Raw genomic sequence first — 15810 nt, forward strand, 5'->3', positions numbered from 1 at the left:
GTCAAGTGCGTTCTTGCTATGACCTAACTTTTATAATGGTAATCACAAGGTTATTATAATACACTAGGTTCCTACTGTAATATATCTTACTTGTAATTATTTTTCCTTGATCCTTAGAGTTGTAGCATGTATGCGATTCGTATAATGCTTTCTATTCTTGATTTTAGGCTATTATGCTTGTATCACTCCCGATCCGTCCTGCTAATAGCATCCCAGTAGCGATTCACGACCATGACCTGAGGTATGATTTCATACCAAGATGCCTACATGTAGGCGCTCCAATTGGGTGGTTGCATGCCCCTTTAGAGTATGTCGGTACTCAATAACCCGAGTCCACAATCCTCCGTCTACTGCCTTTTTGGGCATTGGATCGGAGCAGCCCCGCGAAAACTAACCCTTGGCTCCAGATGCTAGCTGCATATATCCACCTTTGGGGAAAGGGTTGAGCTTTCGGAAATTCACATCATGACATTATCCGCACAGCCGTGATCGTGATTGAGGGGGTGTAGTGCATAAATACATGTAAGCTATGGCGGTGTCCCTCCAAATAGCATACCATGCAATTGGTTTCATTAGACACCAAGTTCTATCTGGATGGCCCAATTTCGATTCTCGCCAGTTTGTGGCTACAACTTGGTGTTGGGGTTGTGGCTGATAATATTTGTACAACACGGTTTCGTTACAGGTGCTGCTGTTGACAGTAAAGCGCAAGGCGGCAGACAACGCATCAGCATCAATGATGGCTGGCGATTCTGGCGCTCGCCCACGAACCCAGACGGTCTGCTCTATGACGAGCGCCCAGACACTGTCAACCTGACTGATGTAACCATCTTGAAGCCATGGGTTCTACCATCTGCCAATATGTTCATCCAGGACTCTGCGAACCACCACAAGCGGCCTACGGAGGAGCCAGACGTTCACATTCCTTATGTTCAAGCCTCTTTTGACGACAGCACCTGGGAGTCGGTCAGCTTACCACACGACTGGGCTATCGCTGGACCGTTCTACACCGACGACAACCCAATTGTCAGCGGTGGAATGGGCAGGCTACCCACGTTTGGTGTGGGATGGTACAGGAAGACAATATCCATGTCTCACGAGGACAAGGGCAAAAACTTCTTTCTGGAGATCGAGGGTGCCATGTCCTACCCCATTGTCTGGGTCAATGGAAAGATCGTGGGTGGCTGGCCATACGGATACAACTCGTTCCAACTTGACCTCACGCCGTACATGAACGTCGGTGACAATCAACTTGCCATTCGTCTAGACAATCCCAACGAATCCTCCCGCTGGTACCCTGGTGGTGGTATCTATCGAGATGTCTGGCTCATTACAGTTGCCTCTACCCATGTCGGCCAATGGGGCACCTTCATCACGTCCCGCGACGTCTCTGCTCGATCCGCTACACTTGATCTGGCTGTTGAAGTGCAGAACAACGGAGATACGAAGAGCAAGATCGATGTCACAACAGATGTCCACGAATACGATGCCAAGACCGGCCAGATCGGTGCCAAGGTAGCAGCGTTTCCGCAGTACACTATCCTCGTTGCAGCCGGCAAGACAGCATCGCACACAACCACGACTGCTGTGAAGAAACCTCTGCTTTGGGGGCCACCACCATTTCAAACTCCAAACTTGTACATGGCCGTCACGAAGTTACACAGTGGCAGCCAGGTAATCGATACATTTGAGACACGCTTCGGAATCCGCACCTTTGCATACGAGCCAAATAAGGGGCTCATCGTCAACGGTGAGCATATACCCATTCGGGGGACGAACCAACATCATGATCTTGGAGCCCTCGGCGCAGCGTACAATCACCGAGCGCAGCAACGTCATCTAGACATACTGCAGAGCTTTGGTTCAAATGCAATCCGCATGTCCCACAACCCTCCTGCCCCTGGCCTGATGGACTTGGCTGATGAAATGGGTTTCCTCGTCATGGATGAGATATTTGATTGCTGGGTGCTTGGCAAGACGACCAACGACTTCCACCTGATCTTTCCAGACTGGCATGAGCCAGATCTTAGGGCATTCATCCGCCGCGACCGCAACCATCCCTCCATTTTCGTGTGGAGTGTTGGTAATGAAGTCGGAGAGCAGCAGACTGGCGACGACGGTGCCAAGGTCGCTCAAGAGCTCGTCGACATTGCTCACGACATGGACCCAACCCGTCCGGTGACGGCGTCGATGAACTCGGCGCATCCTAACCAGCCATTCCCAGTGGTCATGGATGTTCTGAGTCTCAATTATCAGGGTCAAGGCATTCGCGACACGCCAAACTATTCTCAGCTTGGTGGTATTGGGACACCTCCTGCATATCCTGCCTTCCACGGCAACTTCAGCCGCAAGATGCTGGAGAGCAGCGAGAGTGCTTCGGCCCTCAGCAGTCGGGGAACATTCATCTTTCCCGTCTTGGAGCAAGGCGACAGTGCCCCGGTCAATGACACTTCGGGTGGCAATTCCACCACATTCCAGGTCAGCGCGTACGAGCTCTACAGCGCCGACTACGGTTCCTCCGCCGACAAGGAATTTCGGTCCCTTGATCAGAACCCGTATGTCGCTGGAGAGTTTGTCTGGACTGGGTGGGATTACCTCGGCGAGCCGACGCCGTACAACGTCCGTAGCTCATATTCTGGAATTGTTGATCTGGCCGGCTTTCCCAAGGAGCGGTTCTACATTTACCAGTCTCGCTGGCAGCCTGACTTGCGCATGGCCCACATTCTGCCGCACTGGACCTGGCCAGATCGTGTTGGCAAGGTCACGCCGGTCCACGTCTTCTCCTCTGGCGACGAGGCCGAGCTTTTTGTCAATGGCAAGTCTCAAGGTCGCCAGAAAAAGGAGCCGCTTACCTACCGCTTCCGCTGGGACAAAGTGGTCTACCACCCTGGAGAGCTGCATGTCGTGACCTATAAGGACGGAAAAGTATGGGCCAAGGATACCGCCCAAACTGCGGGCGAGCCTGCGAGGTTACGTCTTACGGCGGATCGCTCCAAGATTACTGCAGACGGCCTTGACCTATCCTATCTCAGTGTTGAGGTGCTCGATCACCAAGGACGATTGGTGCCGCAGGCGACCAATGCCATCACATTTTCCGTGTCTGGTGTTGGCCAGCTTGTGGCTACAGACAATGGCGATCCGTCAGACTATGTTTCGTTCCCGTCCCCCAAGCGTCATGCGTACAGTGGCCGGGCACTTGCCATTGTCAAGGGTGAGAAGGGGCAGCCGGGAAAAGTAGTCGTCGAAGCCTCTGCTGATGGTCTTGCGTCTTCAAAAGTTACCCTCCATACCATTTCATAATGAACTCTTATACTCTTAGTAAAAGGCCTATTTAAATATTGAATAATGAAAATAATAATAGCTTATATAATGATTTTGATAAATAAAAATTCAGCTATTAAGGTGCAAAGGCAATAGTGTTAGTAGCCTAGTACTTATTCAACGCTATGTTATTTATCCAAGGTGCATACCCTCCTTAGATCGGGTCATAACACATAGTAGTACTTTTTATCAGCCCCTTGTTCTGTAATTGCTAATATAGGCTGCGCATTCCCAACGGCGTTGACGTTATCCATGCAGGGTGTAGTTCAACAAGGTCCGGCTCCTCCTGCTGCAGGCTACCGGGTAAGGCTGAAAATGCTGTGGAGTTGATAGTGTCTGCATCCTCCCTGGTGGCTATCTCCCATGGCATTGTAGGAGTCCACATCGGTAATGCAATCCATTCAAGCTACTGCTCCGTCTAATCCTTGAATAACTATGATATCTTAGAATCGGTTTCCTAAAAACTATTTGTTAATATTGAAAAAATAGTCTTGTCTGAACTTGTAGTTTTCGTAATGTATATTGCTAGTGCTCCATTCGGATTGCATACTGCCACTAATAGTTACTAGCCTATCGAGTTCATGAGGTAGATACATCTACTTTTGGACGAACATCATTTGAACGAGCATCATTTGGTCGCTCACAAGTTCTCACATTGACCCTATTTTTTTCTTATTGTACCCTTTGTTGAGATAGTAACGTATGAGGAACTACAAAGGATGCTTGAGCCCTCCAAATTTCGGAGCTTGTGCTTGTCTGCCGCATCATCATCGTCATTTCCTTCATTAGAGGATCTGGGACTCTTTATACTCCTGCTTTTATCTCTCTTCGTTAATGGTAAATATCATATTGCTTGCCCATTCATTTATATCTGCGTCTTCCATCTTTTGGCGGGGAGATTTGCCCAAGAGCTAAATGCTCATCATAATACCTCCGAGCTTCAGCATTGATTGGATACTGCCCGGAAGGATAGAAGCTATCGCCTCTCATACTCGCCAATCGGAGAATTGAACGCCATCACTTCTAGCCAATAATTATCACAATTTCTCTGGGAGACTATCAATAAAGAATACCATGCTAATTCTGGACTTTGCGGATAAGGAAACGACTATAATCCAGGTCGTTACTACAGCAGCGGCAGTGAAATATTATATACGTCGGGTCAAGAGTATTGACAACCAAACGATAAGTGTTCTTGCCGTACAAGACATGAATGTTGCTGTTCGAGTTTCTCAATATGGCAGCGAATCCAGCGATGACTTTACGAAGAGTAATGTAGACACTCGGAACCATGAGCAGACGACTGCTGAAACAACGAAACCACATAGATGATCTTCAGTCTCTTAATATCACTTTAAACCCCCTTTTTTGGCTAGGGAAAGAAATCCACTCGAGGCCATTAATGACATCGTTGTATCTCGAACTTCTGCCTTTATCACCTTTCTTTGAATGAAAATTGAACTTGAAGTTGTCTGACTTGGTTGAAATATTAAATAAAAATACGAGTACATTCACGCTAGAATGCATGGGCGGACTGAGGTATCATCAATAACAATATCAAGAGTTTCATGTTACTGTACTTGCTCCCATGATTGAGGCGTTATGCTTCTTGATTTTAAAACAGCCCCCCTTGGGATTTCCCCTCCCCCGACCTGGAAAAGAGATCCATGGCTTATCAGAAGACGCATGGACTCTTGGCATTACAATGTTCTATATGCCCCGCGGAATCCCATTGCGTCAATGGGATTTCAACAGTCGGACCAACAAAAGCTTATTCAACACCAAAACCAATGGGCAAACGAAGGATGGAGCTAATCGCTTTCACATGAGCCGAATTTGCTCAAAACCCAAGATCCATGGCAAATCAAAGCTGTGGTCGTCACATCAGGACTAGACGGCTTGGACCTTGAATGCTGCCTAGGTCGAGGCCGTCAGCAGGTACAGGAGCTGTGCCCAAGCTGTGTTCATCGACGGCTCCTTTGACGCCTGCCTGTCACATGCAATGTCCGCACATGTAACAATAGATTGAGAGAATGCAAAGCTACCACAGCTGGCTACGCAAAATGTGGCGTGGCTAATACACGTTCACACGAGGTGGTAGGGCCAGGCGCAAACATCTAACTGGTGCTCTTTAGCTTGCATGCGCTGATTTTGCTTCCAGCTATTCCAGACTGGAACTGGTCAAATTATACGACGGGAGTCTGGTGCTTGAATGTGATACGGAGCATGTTGGCCGAAAGACACCATTCCGAGTAGTCTAGGGCTTCGGTGAAGCTTCAGTCGGCCAAAACACCCAACAGCGTTCAGGTTGCGTGATTGCGTCTTAAAGATGCGACGCACCCTTATATGTGCATCGGACGGCCAACAACGGATCACATGGCGATATTTTCTCCGTAGGCATGCACGAACGCACCAATTGCACGAGCCCGGCAGCATGCGACGATGCAGCCGGCCTGCAAGCTGCTGAGCAGGACCCTGGCAGTTTTGAGGGCTATTCCATTAGCCGAGACAGGGATTGGCGGGAGCAGATCCTGAAAATCTTCAAGCGCACGAAGCGACGGTAATCATTTATTACAGTATGCATAATTAGTTATTGTTCCTTGTTAACCACGGTGATGTGCGAAAGTGGCGTTTTGTTGGCCGCGACTTGTGCCCGTCAAAGAGGACACGATAACCGGCAAAGTGGACAATAGGAGGGCACGAAAAGAAAAAGGAGAGAGCACCACATAGTCAAATAGTATAGCCGAAGCCTCGTGGGCTAGCAATGCGAAACCAACGGATGCCTTGGGGCAGCGGAGTCCAAGCACAGCAGGGCGACTCCAACTTTCTGGATCCAGTGCGAGAATCCCGAGCCTGGTGTTGCAGAGTTGCAGTGCAGCGGGGGGCCAAAGACGGCGCCATCTGCAAGCTTGTGAAATCGCGACGGCTGGTTGGCCGGAGGAAGAGGCTATTGGCGATGCCCCCACGCACGTCCTCCGCAGTGTTTGGAATCGGACATTGACATAACAGCGTGCCTTGCGGGAGGATTGGAGCTAGGCATTGAGTGAGCAAGGTGAAGGTGAGGGTTTAATTGCAGCTGTGCGTGCGAGTAAGTGAGGCACAGTGCAGGACGGGGCGCGGTGGTTCGACGGTTGGACGGGATGATGGGATGAGATGGGACGGTGGAGGCAATCGTCGCTTTGATCAGCAGGAGGCGAATTGTAAAAACAGGCTGGCGATGGAGGATTTGCGGGACGCAGTGCTGCAACAGCTACGTAACCGTGTTCCGAACATACAGTATTACAGTAATACAGTATCAATACGGTAGTACGATGTAGGCAAATGCTTGTTGAGGTGTGCAAGGTGCAAAGAAAGTACTGTAGGAACCCAGCATTTACCGCAGCTGGTTAAGAGGCAACAGGTAAGCAGGGCACTGAATGGAGCACCCGGTTGGTGCAAACATGAACACTGTCCAAATACAGTACAGCCCCAGAGATAAGGACGGGGGCGCACATGGCGAGTCCTGCCGAACCTGCTGCTGAGCTTGAATTCTTTAACAAAACGAATGAGCAAATGGATGCGGCGATACGGCCGCGACGGCCGCTCTCACTGGCTGCGGCGTCCCAAGTGGAGGTGGGGAAGCAGGACTTTGCAGGCGTCAAAGGCGTTGCAAGTGGCACTAGACAGTCGGGGTGGCCTATTCTCGCTGTGCGAGGGACTTGCGCGGTACCTGCAACCCCAGCCGGGAGCCCAGCAAAATGGATGTCACGGCGGTGGGGCTTCAGCTGATTGATTTCTCAGCACGGCCTGTGCAGGCGCTAAAAGGGCCTTTCTGGCCCACTGCAGTCGGAGACCCTCGGCCAGCCGTCGGTTACTGGCACGTTGCACGCATTTTCGCTGCCAGGAAAAACTCCACTGGGGCCACTGAAGGGCTGGAGAGTCATAACCCCGATCCGAGCAATTCATGAGGTGGCTTCCCTGCGATCTCGCTACAGTCTCGTGTTAGCATCTTCTTTTCTTCAACCCATCATCACCGACGTCACGCATCTTCCGTCGAAAAGGCCAGATTATTAGACGGCGCGCCATCGCATCTCTCACCGAAGCGATATTTGCTTGGATTGTCCGTTTTTACACAATATCGGACACGACTTTTCTCTCTCGACGGCACACCGTCCCGCAGCGTCGACATTTGATCACGACGACCTCAAGACTGCGAGACGCAATCAATCGGCGACGACAACCTCGCCTTTCGCTTCTTGACGAGAACTGCCATGTCGACTTACAACGGCCGACACGGTCCCAACGTGTCGCAGTACCTCCGCGACCTCAACACCATCAGCCCTACGGATACCACCGCCGTTGAGGAGCCGTTCAACATGGAGGAGGATTTGGCTCTCTTCACAAACACTCAGTTCTTCGACTTCGACTCTGGCCAGAACACCGACTTCCAGGCTCAAGCTCAACCTGTCAAGACTGAGGGCAAGGCACCCCACAGTGGCACCACATCTGAGGATGTCAGCGCAGCACCATCTGTGATCGGTGAAATGCCCAACTTGGATTTCATGTCCGGTGAGTATTTTTGGTTCTACTTGCACACCTGCTTTACTTTTCGATGTTTTTGCTCTTTTTGCCCTATATTTTTTCTGCAATACATTTCCTTCATTCCTGGAAGAAACCAGACCCTGGTTTTTTTCCCTTTCCAGCCAAACCCGCGCACTCTAGCGTCACGGGCACGCTTCGTCAACCATCTCCGCAATCACCTCGCAGAACTCGCGGCCCATCCAACGGGCCCTTGCATCTTTTGGTCCTTTTGCTGCTCTATTCCCCTCTTCTGTTTGGCTGCTGCCATTGGGACGAGCTGTCTCTTAGATGGATGCGATGCAGCAAAAGTGCTGCTGGAGTGCGCCTACGAGTGGGGCATCCCGCACATCCCATGCGCTGACAAATCCCGGGGCGATGGTGCAATACCTCGTGATTTTGACACTCTCATCGCCAATGCAACCATGGCTCAGCGAAGCGTTACTACTGGCCATGGATGCTTCGGGGCCTATATCCCCTTTCTCTATACCCGTCATGTTGCCGTCTTGTTTTTTGTCTCGTCTCGTCTCTTTTACTGCTCACCCGTAATCCATTGGTGTGAGGGATCATTACTTGGCGTTGCCGTGCTAATCATCCATGATATCAGAGTTTACCTTTGACTATAACAATAACTCATATGCGGCGCCCCACATGAACAACTTCCCGGAACAGAGCTTCCAGCCCCTGCAGCCAAACCACGGCCACGTACCGGTTCCTCCTCACCATGCGCGGTTCCATCAGGCACCCCCGCAGGTTGGTGACAAGCGCAAGTCCGAGTCCCTGAACCAGGAGGAGGCCGCTAGAATGGCTGCCGAGGAGGACAAGCGGAGACGGAACACTGCCGCCAGTGCTCGATTCCGTATCAAGAAGAAGCAACGCGAACAGGCCCTCGAGAAGTCTGCCAAGGAGATGTCTGACAAGGTCTCCAACCTGGAGAGCAAGGTGTCTCAGCTTGAGACCGAGAACAAGTGGCTAAAGAACCTTCTTGTCGAGAAGAACGAGGGCAGTGAGGACATTGTCGCCTTGTGGAAGGAGTTCACCAAGCACGCCAGTCAGAAGGCCAAGACAACACCTGCTGAGTCAAGTAGCGGCGAAAAGCTCAAAGAAGAGCGATGAAGAAGAAAGCTGTTCGAGCTTCTTGATAAATCACATCTCATCCCTCGAGTTTTCCAACCTGCATAATGTCGCTTTTGATTGGAAGGGGTGAGGGGGCGTTGTTTTGGTTATTGGCGTTTTATTATTGTTAACTGGGCGGGCGGGAGCTTTGTCTTTGTCCTGGGAAGATTTGGATCATGGAATACCCGATCCATATCTGGGACTGAAATGAACAAAGGCCGGGGCGGCGGAAATCCGTTTTTTGCAATCTTTTTTATACGTGGCACATATATCCAAAGTGGTGGAGATAGAGAGCCAAAGTAAAAGAATTGAGCTCTATGTGGAATGACGCTTTATTTATATTACATGAAACGTTCTCTTTACTCTCTCTCCGAATCAGGTCCATTGATTATGCTCTATTGTTTGCCTGAAGTGTCGTGATTGCCACTAGCGCCTATGCTGTCATTGCTCCCTTCACTGATGCCACGGGCCTTTCGCAGGGCTGCCAAGCGTTGCTGGTTCCGCTTGCCGATGATGCGAAGGGTGTTTTCCTTTTCGATGTCTGCCATCTTATCCCAGTTGGAGATGCGGGACATTGTGCCGTCGACGTTGACGACCATGGGGCCGAGGGCGTCTAGTTTGACGGTTGTGCCTGAGCCGCTGACGTCGAGGGTTGTGACGTTTTCAGTATTTGAACCGGGAGCAGGGAGAGCATTGCGAGATGAAGGCTCTGTTGAAGGGGATGAATCGTCTTTAGGTGAGCTCATGTTGGAAGTAGATGATGAAAAGGGCGAGATGAGAGAGCGAGATATGAAGGGCTTGCGGAAGGCGAAGATGCTGCGGCGAAGCATTGGCCTTGCGTATCGATGAAACCGGCGTGTTATACAAAAGGATGAAACGGGATTGCCTTGCCAAGGGCCTTATCAGTCTTGTAGTTCTTTTGATGTGTAGTTGGCCTGAGACTGCAGCCGTGGTGGATGCCAGAAGATGCAGCTAGAAGAAAGGCTGGGGTACAGTACGATTCGAATCCGATCGGATGGCCGTTCCGCGTGAAGCTCCGATTTTAGAGTGTGTAGGATCAGAATCAGGTGTTTCAAGCCAAAGCTGGGTCTATTTATTTTTTATGGGACTCGAAGGTTGATGGTTGTTGACGATGGTTCTAGAATTTTGTGTTGGCGATTTTTTTTTTCTTGGTTGAGGCTAGACTAATAACCCCTCCTTGCTGTTGTAATTGGTCGATTTTAGATGGGAGTGGCTCGTCTGTACTCCTCTAACTTACAGCGTTTTTTGAGATGCAGATGAAGCAGCTTTTCTGTCTGCACAATGGATCAGAATATTTGCTCCGGCTGCTATGCTCTTCTAGTATTCGGTGACATACTATTTACTGGCTAAGAAATTCTGATAGTTCCCGTCCCCATACATGTACGTAATATGGGATACCGGATGCTAAACCACCCCGTTTTAATACGGAGAAATACGTTCAAGTAACTACAGTACGCCCGGGGGGCTGCCGGGTCTCCAGATAGTTCCCAGTCTTTTGCTTGTCCTACGCATGAATTAAAATAAATCGGCCGCGTTAGTCAAGTCCGGCAGTGGATGCCGTAGAGTACTCGTAACACGAAAAAAGAAATAAATCTTTTTGTGCACGCGGGCAGTTGGACTGGCTGTTGATGTTTGTTGAGGCTCAAGTAGGGTTCTGCCAAGCAATAACCCCTCATTCTCCCGACCTGTCTTCTTACAGTACCTTGTTCTGTTTGTTAGAAGTTGGAGAACTCCCGTGGTTTTCGAATTTGTCGTGTCTCAATGCGCCAAGCTAGCGAATACTACCGTCTGCTTTCGTTCTTACTGCTGATGTCGGGCACTCTACTAGCTGATGGATCTCTCCGGGCGCGGAGCGCGCTGGGAGCATCTCCTGAATCAGACGCAGGACGCAACTCCATACAAAAAGTTGGGCATCGCGGCGGGAGTGAGGGGCGATACGGAGTCGGGCGGTAGTTTCCGGGACGCAAAGATGAGTGGCCACCTGTCTCGAGCTTTGTTTTGTATATCAGGCATAATAAAGGGATGAAGGAGGATTTGAGGGGGCCGATGGCTGTGATTGTTTTCGTGGCCCCTGTAGCTACGGGTGATCAGGTTTTTTTTTTGTTTTTTTTTTGTTTCGGGGTTTGTTACTCCGTAGCTGTGATCGACATGCTCAAGTGCATTGTTCTCGTCCATGCGTGTGGCTTCGTATTACGACGAAACATCAAAAAGTGAGACATTGTGACCTGCAGCGGGCGGTTACAATGTCTCACTTTTTGAAGGCGGCCTCACCGAAAAAAGACAAGGCAGTTGCTTGACTTATACTACCTGCCGAGCTCTCTATTTGCGACATTCCCCCGACGTCGAGCATGAGGCCTCTTGTTAGTCTGTTGGACATGTTCCGTATCAGGCCGGCAGAGCTGGTAAATGCGAGGCCCTGGACACCGCTCCTTTTTTTCTCCTGGTTCTGTTGTTCTGCATTTCCTGCAGGGTCAGCTATGCAAGCTCCACAGCTGGAGATTTAGCAGGATTTTTTGTTTGGATGAAAGTGATCAACTAACATGCATCTGTGGTGGAGGAAGAGGAGAAGGGGGAAGAGGAGTAAGGTGGTGGGAATAGCCTCACTGCGGCCTGAGTTGCCTATGTTTCCCCCTGGATCTAACGTGACGCCTACTAACGCCTGCTCTCTGAAAGACAACACACAAAACTCTTCAAATTCGACTATCCTATCTAATTCCTCTTTTTTGCCGTTTACAAAGCCCTATTTTTTAATTCATTCACCTTTGGACGATCCTCCTGCCACCGGCCTTGCCGTCACTCACATCGGTTGGTCCATGCCGGTTTTAGTTACAAGCTGCAAAGCCTCTTCCCCCCGTTTGGTCACACTTGGTGCCCAGACAGCGTCCCGGATTGGCAGCCGAACAGCGGCCTCTCCACCTGAAAAGAACCGGCCTGTGGCATTTGGGGCCCCTACCAGGAGGGTCATCTGAAGAATCTAGCGCTGTGGTTTGGTACGGATCCGTTTGTTAGTGGCCCCCCTCTGGGCCTCTCAAATTGCTCCGTATATAGGTCGAGCTTCGCGGTGACGCCCCCAGAGAATCCGGATCGTAGTTTTTCTTGTCCAGCTTCATTGTTTGCTACACAAGTACAGAGGCTTCAACTCCCTTTTTTACGCATCGCCCCTGAAGCTCAGACAATTCCTGCCTTGCTCCTCACGCTTCGTAGCTGAGTGACGTTGTACCGTGCCGTTCTTCCGAAGGCCGTCCTACCTCCGGGTCTTTCTCTGGAAAGCAGATCTCTTTTTTCCATTTCACCTCCGGTTTGTTGCTTCAACTCCAATCTTTTTCTTTCCCACTGTTAGAGCAGAATAACTGATCAATCCGGCCATTCTTATAGTCCAACAAACCGCCAAGATGTTCTCCGGACGCAAGTTCTCCATCAATCGCCACACCGGCGCACCGAAGCCGCTGCTGCGACGCTTCAGCAATGTCGAGCCCTCGATGAACGGTTAGTGATACCTCTACACCGTCTCTATGCCGGGATGCGCACAGCGACTACTTGTGTAGTTTTGCTCCCTTCATTTTCCCATCGATCAATTCATCAGAAATTTTCGCCACCGTCGCTATTCTCTCCTTTCCACGCGTGGCAGTTTCACGATGGTGGCGGCCGTCAGAAGCAGCGGTGGCGCACGACTGGGCTTGATTGTTTCTTTTGTCCAGACCCCGCCATAAAAACCCAACCCCAACTCCAAAGCCCAATCAATTACCCCTCCCCCGCAGCGTGTTAGCCCAGCGCAGCCACCGCCAAATTAACCCGGCAATTCATTGTCCGAATTGCCAAATCAACTCTACCAGAATGTTCATATCTTTGAGGCGAGGCTGACCGCGTTTTGGCCTGACAGAGATTCAATCCAAGGTCCACAGACAATTCCGCAATGCGCACGAAGGTCACATGCCCCACGCCGGCCTGGACGCCAGCCGATCGTCCACCGGTGTCATCTGGTGCACTGAGCGTGCCAGCGAGTATGGTTTCCTGGAGGAGCCCGATGCGTGGGCCAACCTTGGCCAAGGTGCCCCCGAAGTTGAGGACGAAATTGCCGGCTGCTTCAAGCGACCCGACACCATCAACATCAGCGTTGCGGCGCGAGAGTACGGCCCTACAGCGGGTATCAAGCCCCTGAGAGAGGCTGTTGCCAAGCTCTACAACGAGACGCACCGTCAGGGCAAGGAGAGCCAGTACACCTGGGAGAACGTTGCCATTGTTCCCGGTGGTCGTGCTGGCCTGATCCGAATTGCCGCTGTCCTGGGTAGCTCATATCTGTCCTTCTTCTTGCCCGACTACACGGCGTACAATGAGATGCTCAGTTTGTTCAAGAACGTGAGTCTTGCTGTGGTCTGAAATCTGAGAGGCTAGGCAGATTTGACTTACACGCGCCATAGTTTGCGGCCATCCCCGTCCCCCTTTCCGAAGAGGACGGCTACCATATCCACCCCGACAAGATTGCTGAGGAAATTGCTCGTGGTACCTCTGTCATTCTTACCTCAAACCCCCGCAACCCTACCGGCCGAGTCGTTGCCAACCCTGAGCTGGCTGAGATCCAGGACCTCTGCCGAGGCCGCGCCACCTTCATCAGCGACGAGTTCTACTCTGGTTACAACTACACCAGCAACTGCGATGGTACCACGATTTCGGCCGCCGAAAACGTCGAGGACGTCGATGAGGATGATGTCCTGATCATCGATGGTCTTACCAAGCGCTTCCGACTTCCTGGATGGCGAATTGCGTGGATCATTGGTCCTAAGGAGTACATCAGCGCGTGCGTTTTATCTTGCAATGCCGTTTTGGCCAATCCCGCGATTTTGCTGACGAATTCTTTAGCATCGGCTCATGTGGTAGCTACTTGGATGGCGGTGCTGTGCATGCCCTCCAGGAGGCTGCTGTCCCCATGCTTGAGCCAGCCACGGTTCAAAACGAGATGATTCACCTCCAGCGCCACTTCCGAGTTCGTTCAACCACAAATACAATTTGAGAGTATAGGTCTAACTGGTGAATAGGACAAGCGCGACTACACTGTCCGTCGTCTGCGCGAGATGGGCTTCTCCATCAAATACGTCCCTGACTCTACCTTCTACCTGTATGGCCTATTTCAACCCCAAAGATTTCGTGTATATGACTGAGCTGACTATTTGACCTTTGAAAGGTGGCTGAACCTCGAGGGCCTTCCTGATGCCATTTCAGACGGCCTCAACTTCTTCCAGGCCTGCTTGGAAGAAAAGGTCATTGTTGTTCCGGGTATCTTCTTTGATCTCAACCCCTCTCGACGACGTGACCTGTTCGACAGCCCGTGCCACCACTTCGTGCGTCTATCATACGGACCTAAAATGGACGTGCTCAAGCTTGGCCTGGACGGAATTGAGCGTGTTGTCAACAAGTATGGTTTTGCCCCAAGCTGCTGATCTAAAGCTATCGGTCACTGACATTTGCGGTCTAGGTTCAAGCGATCCAACTAAGGAGGCGACCAAGAAATTGGCTCAAGCCCAAGGCAGACATCAATTTGATGGAATTTCACACCGAGGACGGGGCGAAGGTGAAGAAGGCAAAGGTGAGGGCGAAGGTCCCATACCGAGAGACACTAGCGGAGGTATGTTCGATGGAACATGAGGCTGTGAGCCTAAGGGGGAAATTGAGAAGAACGATAACTGGCGGATTAGCATTTTGATGCCAACATGTAGCGCCTGGAATGAATAATGCCAATGCAATTTTGTATGCGTGGGTCCTTGTAGCGCCGCAGTTGATCTGCCTTCGAGGTTGCCTTATCGCTTAACCGCTTGTGTCCCTGGTACCTGGACATAAGGCTATGAACCAACTCCATATATTCGGTTCACGGGGGCCGAAGAAGCGAAATGCAGGAGGCAGCTAATACATATGAAGACTAGGCAGCCAGGGTCAGGATCGTGGCTCAACGTTCGAGATGTCGCAGAAGCAGCTGTCAATCACATCTCCATGGCCGCTTCAGCCTCTCAAAAAGCCTACAAAGCTATGCTGCCGAATCTGGAGGTGCAACAACCGAGATGTGGGTGCTGCACCGCCACACACAGCCCCCCAGATCGGTCAAGGCACAGACTGTATTAGTGGACTTATCGTACAGTCTCCACAGCCACTTTAGTGCCCCGTTGGCGCTTGTAAACTCTCCTAAGACATTGGATCCATGAATGACCGTGTCAGAAGGTTGGGAGTAGTGCGCCTAACTGATACAGAAGACTGCGGCGCATCAGCAGTGAAATTGGATATGTGCAAACTTCATACTAATGTCCATTTTACCGGGCTGTGAATGGGTCATGGCGTCGTCTAATGGGGAACTTTCTTTGATTTCATGTAGTTTCACGTATGACAATGTTGAACAGCGCACGTTACATATAAAACGTACCACCACTGGGCTTTATACACGAGTCTGTGCCTGAGTGGTTCATCACCTGCACCGCAAGCAAGGGGAACAAAGAAAAACAAAGCAAAAACGAGGCGAAGACAAAAAAACAAGAAATCAGCAGTCGATATTTGATCACTTGATTGGCTTTGGCACTTTCCATTTTCAAACAAATCGGAAGGCCAAAACTCTATTGTCATTAGGCAGGCACGGGTACCAGCATACCTCCCTCTTTCATGACTGGGTAGTTTATAAAGTGAACAGCGCTGTGTTCATTTCATGACACTTGGAGGTTTCACCATCAGAACAAAGCAAGCAAAGCACAGACTCGACAAAGGATATTAATCATCCGGCGGCTACACTACCAAGCACTTGTTCAGCAACCAACACTA

The 15810-nt window shown here is 50.6% G+C and overlaps 4 protein-coding genes across 4 annotated transcripts; 3 read left to right on the forward strand and 1 right to left on the reverse strand.

Annotated features, from left to right (window-relative positions):
• Positions 1 to 557: 557 nt before the first annotated feature.
• T069G_07295 (glycosyl hydrolases family 2, TIM barrel domain-containing protein) lies at positions 558 to 3300 on the forward strand (the record flags this gene model as incomplete). The annotated part of the gene is made up of 2 exons (XM_056174505.1): positions 558 to 618; positions 686 to 3300. The coding sequence occupies 2 exons, from the start codon at positions 558 to 560 to the stop codon at positions 3298 to 3300; spliced, it is 2676 nt and encodes an 891-aa protein (XP_056028084.1).
• Positions 3301 to 7571: 4271 nt separating this feature from the next.
• T069G_07296 (basic region leucine zipper domain-containing protein) lies at positions 7572 to 8994 on the forward strand (the record flags this gene model as incomplete). The annotated part of the gene is made up of 2 exons (XM_056174506.1): positions 7572 to 7869; positions 8486 to 8994. 2 exons carry the CDS (start codon positions 7572 to 7574, stop codon positions 8992 to 8994), a joined length of 807 nt encoding a protein of 268 aa, XP_056028085.1.
• Positions 8995 to 9389: 395 nt separating this feature from the next.
• Positions 9390 to 9824, reverse strand: T069G_07297 (uncharacterized protein; the record flags this gene model as incomplete). The annotated part of the gene is made up of 1 exon (XM_056174507.1): positions 9390 to 9824. The coding sequence occupies one exon, from the start codon at positions 9822 to 9824 to the stop codon at positions 9390 to 9392; it is 435 nt and encodes a 144-aa protein (XP_056028086.1).
• Positions 9825 to 12407: 2583 nt separating this feature from the next.
• On the forward strand, positions 12408 to 14504 carry T069G_07298 (aminotransferase class I and II domain-containing protein; the record flags this gene model as incomplete). Its single annotated transcript, XM_056174508.1, has 7 exons — positions 12408 to 12501; positions 12896 to 13371; positions 13434 to 13810; positions 13873 to 13996; positions 14049 to 14128; positions 14195 to 14425; positions 14486 to 14504. 7 exons carry the CDS (start codon positions 12408 to 12410, stop codon positions 14502 to 14504), a joined length of 1401 nt encoding a protein of 466 aa, XP_056028087.1.
• Positions 14505 to 15810: the final 1306 nt, after the last annotated feature.

This window comes from Trichoderma breve, chromosome 4 (genome assembly GCF_028502605.1).
Source record: "Trichoderma breve strain T069 chromosome 4, whole genome shotgun sequence".
NCBI classification, from domain to species: domain Eukaryota; kingdom Fungi; phylum Ascomycota; class Sordariomycetes; order Hypocreales; family Hypocreaceae; genus Trichoderma; species Trichoderma breve.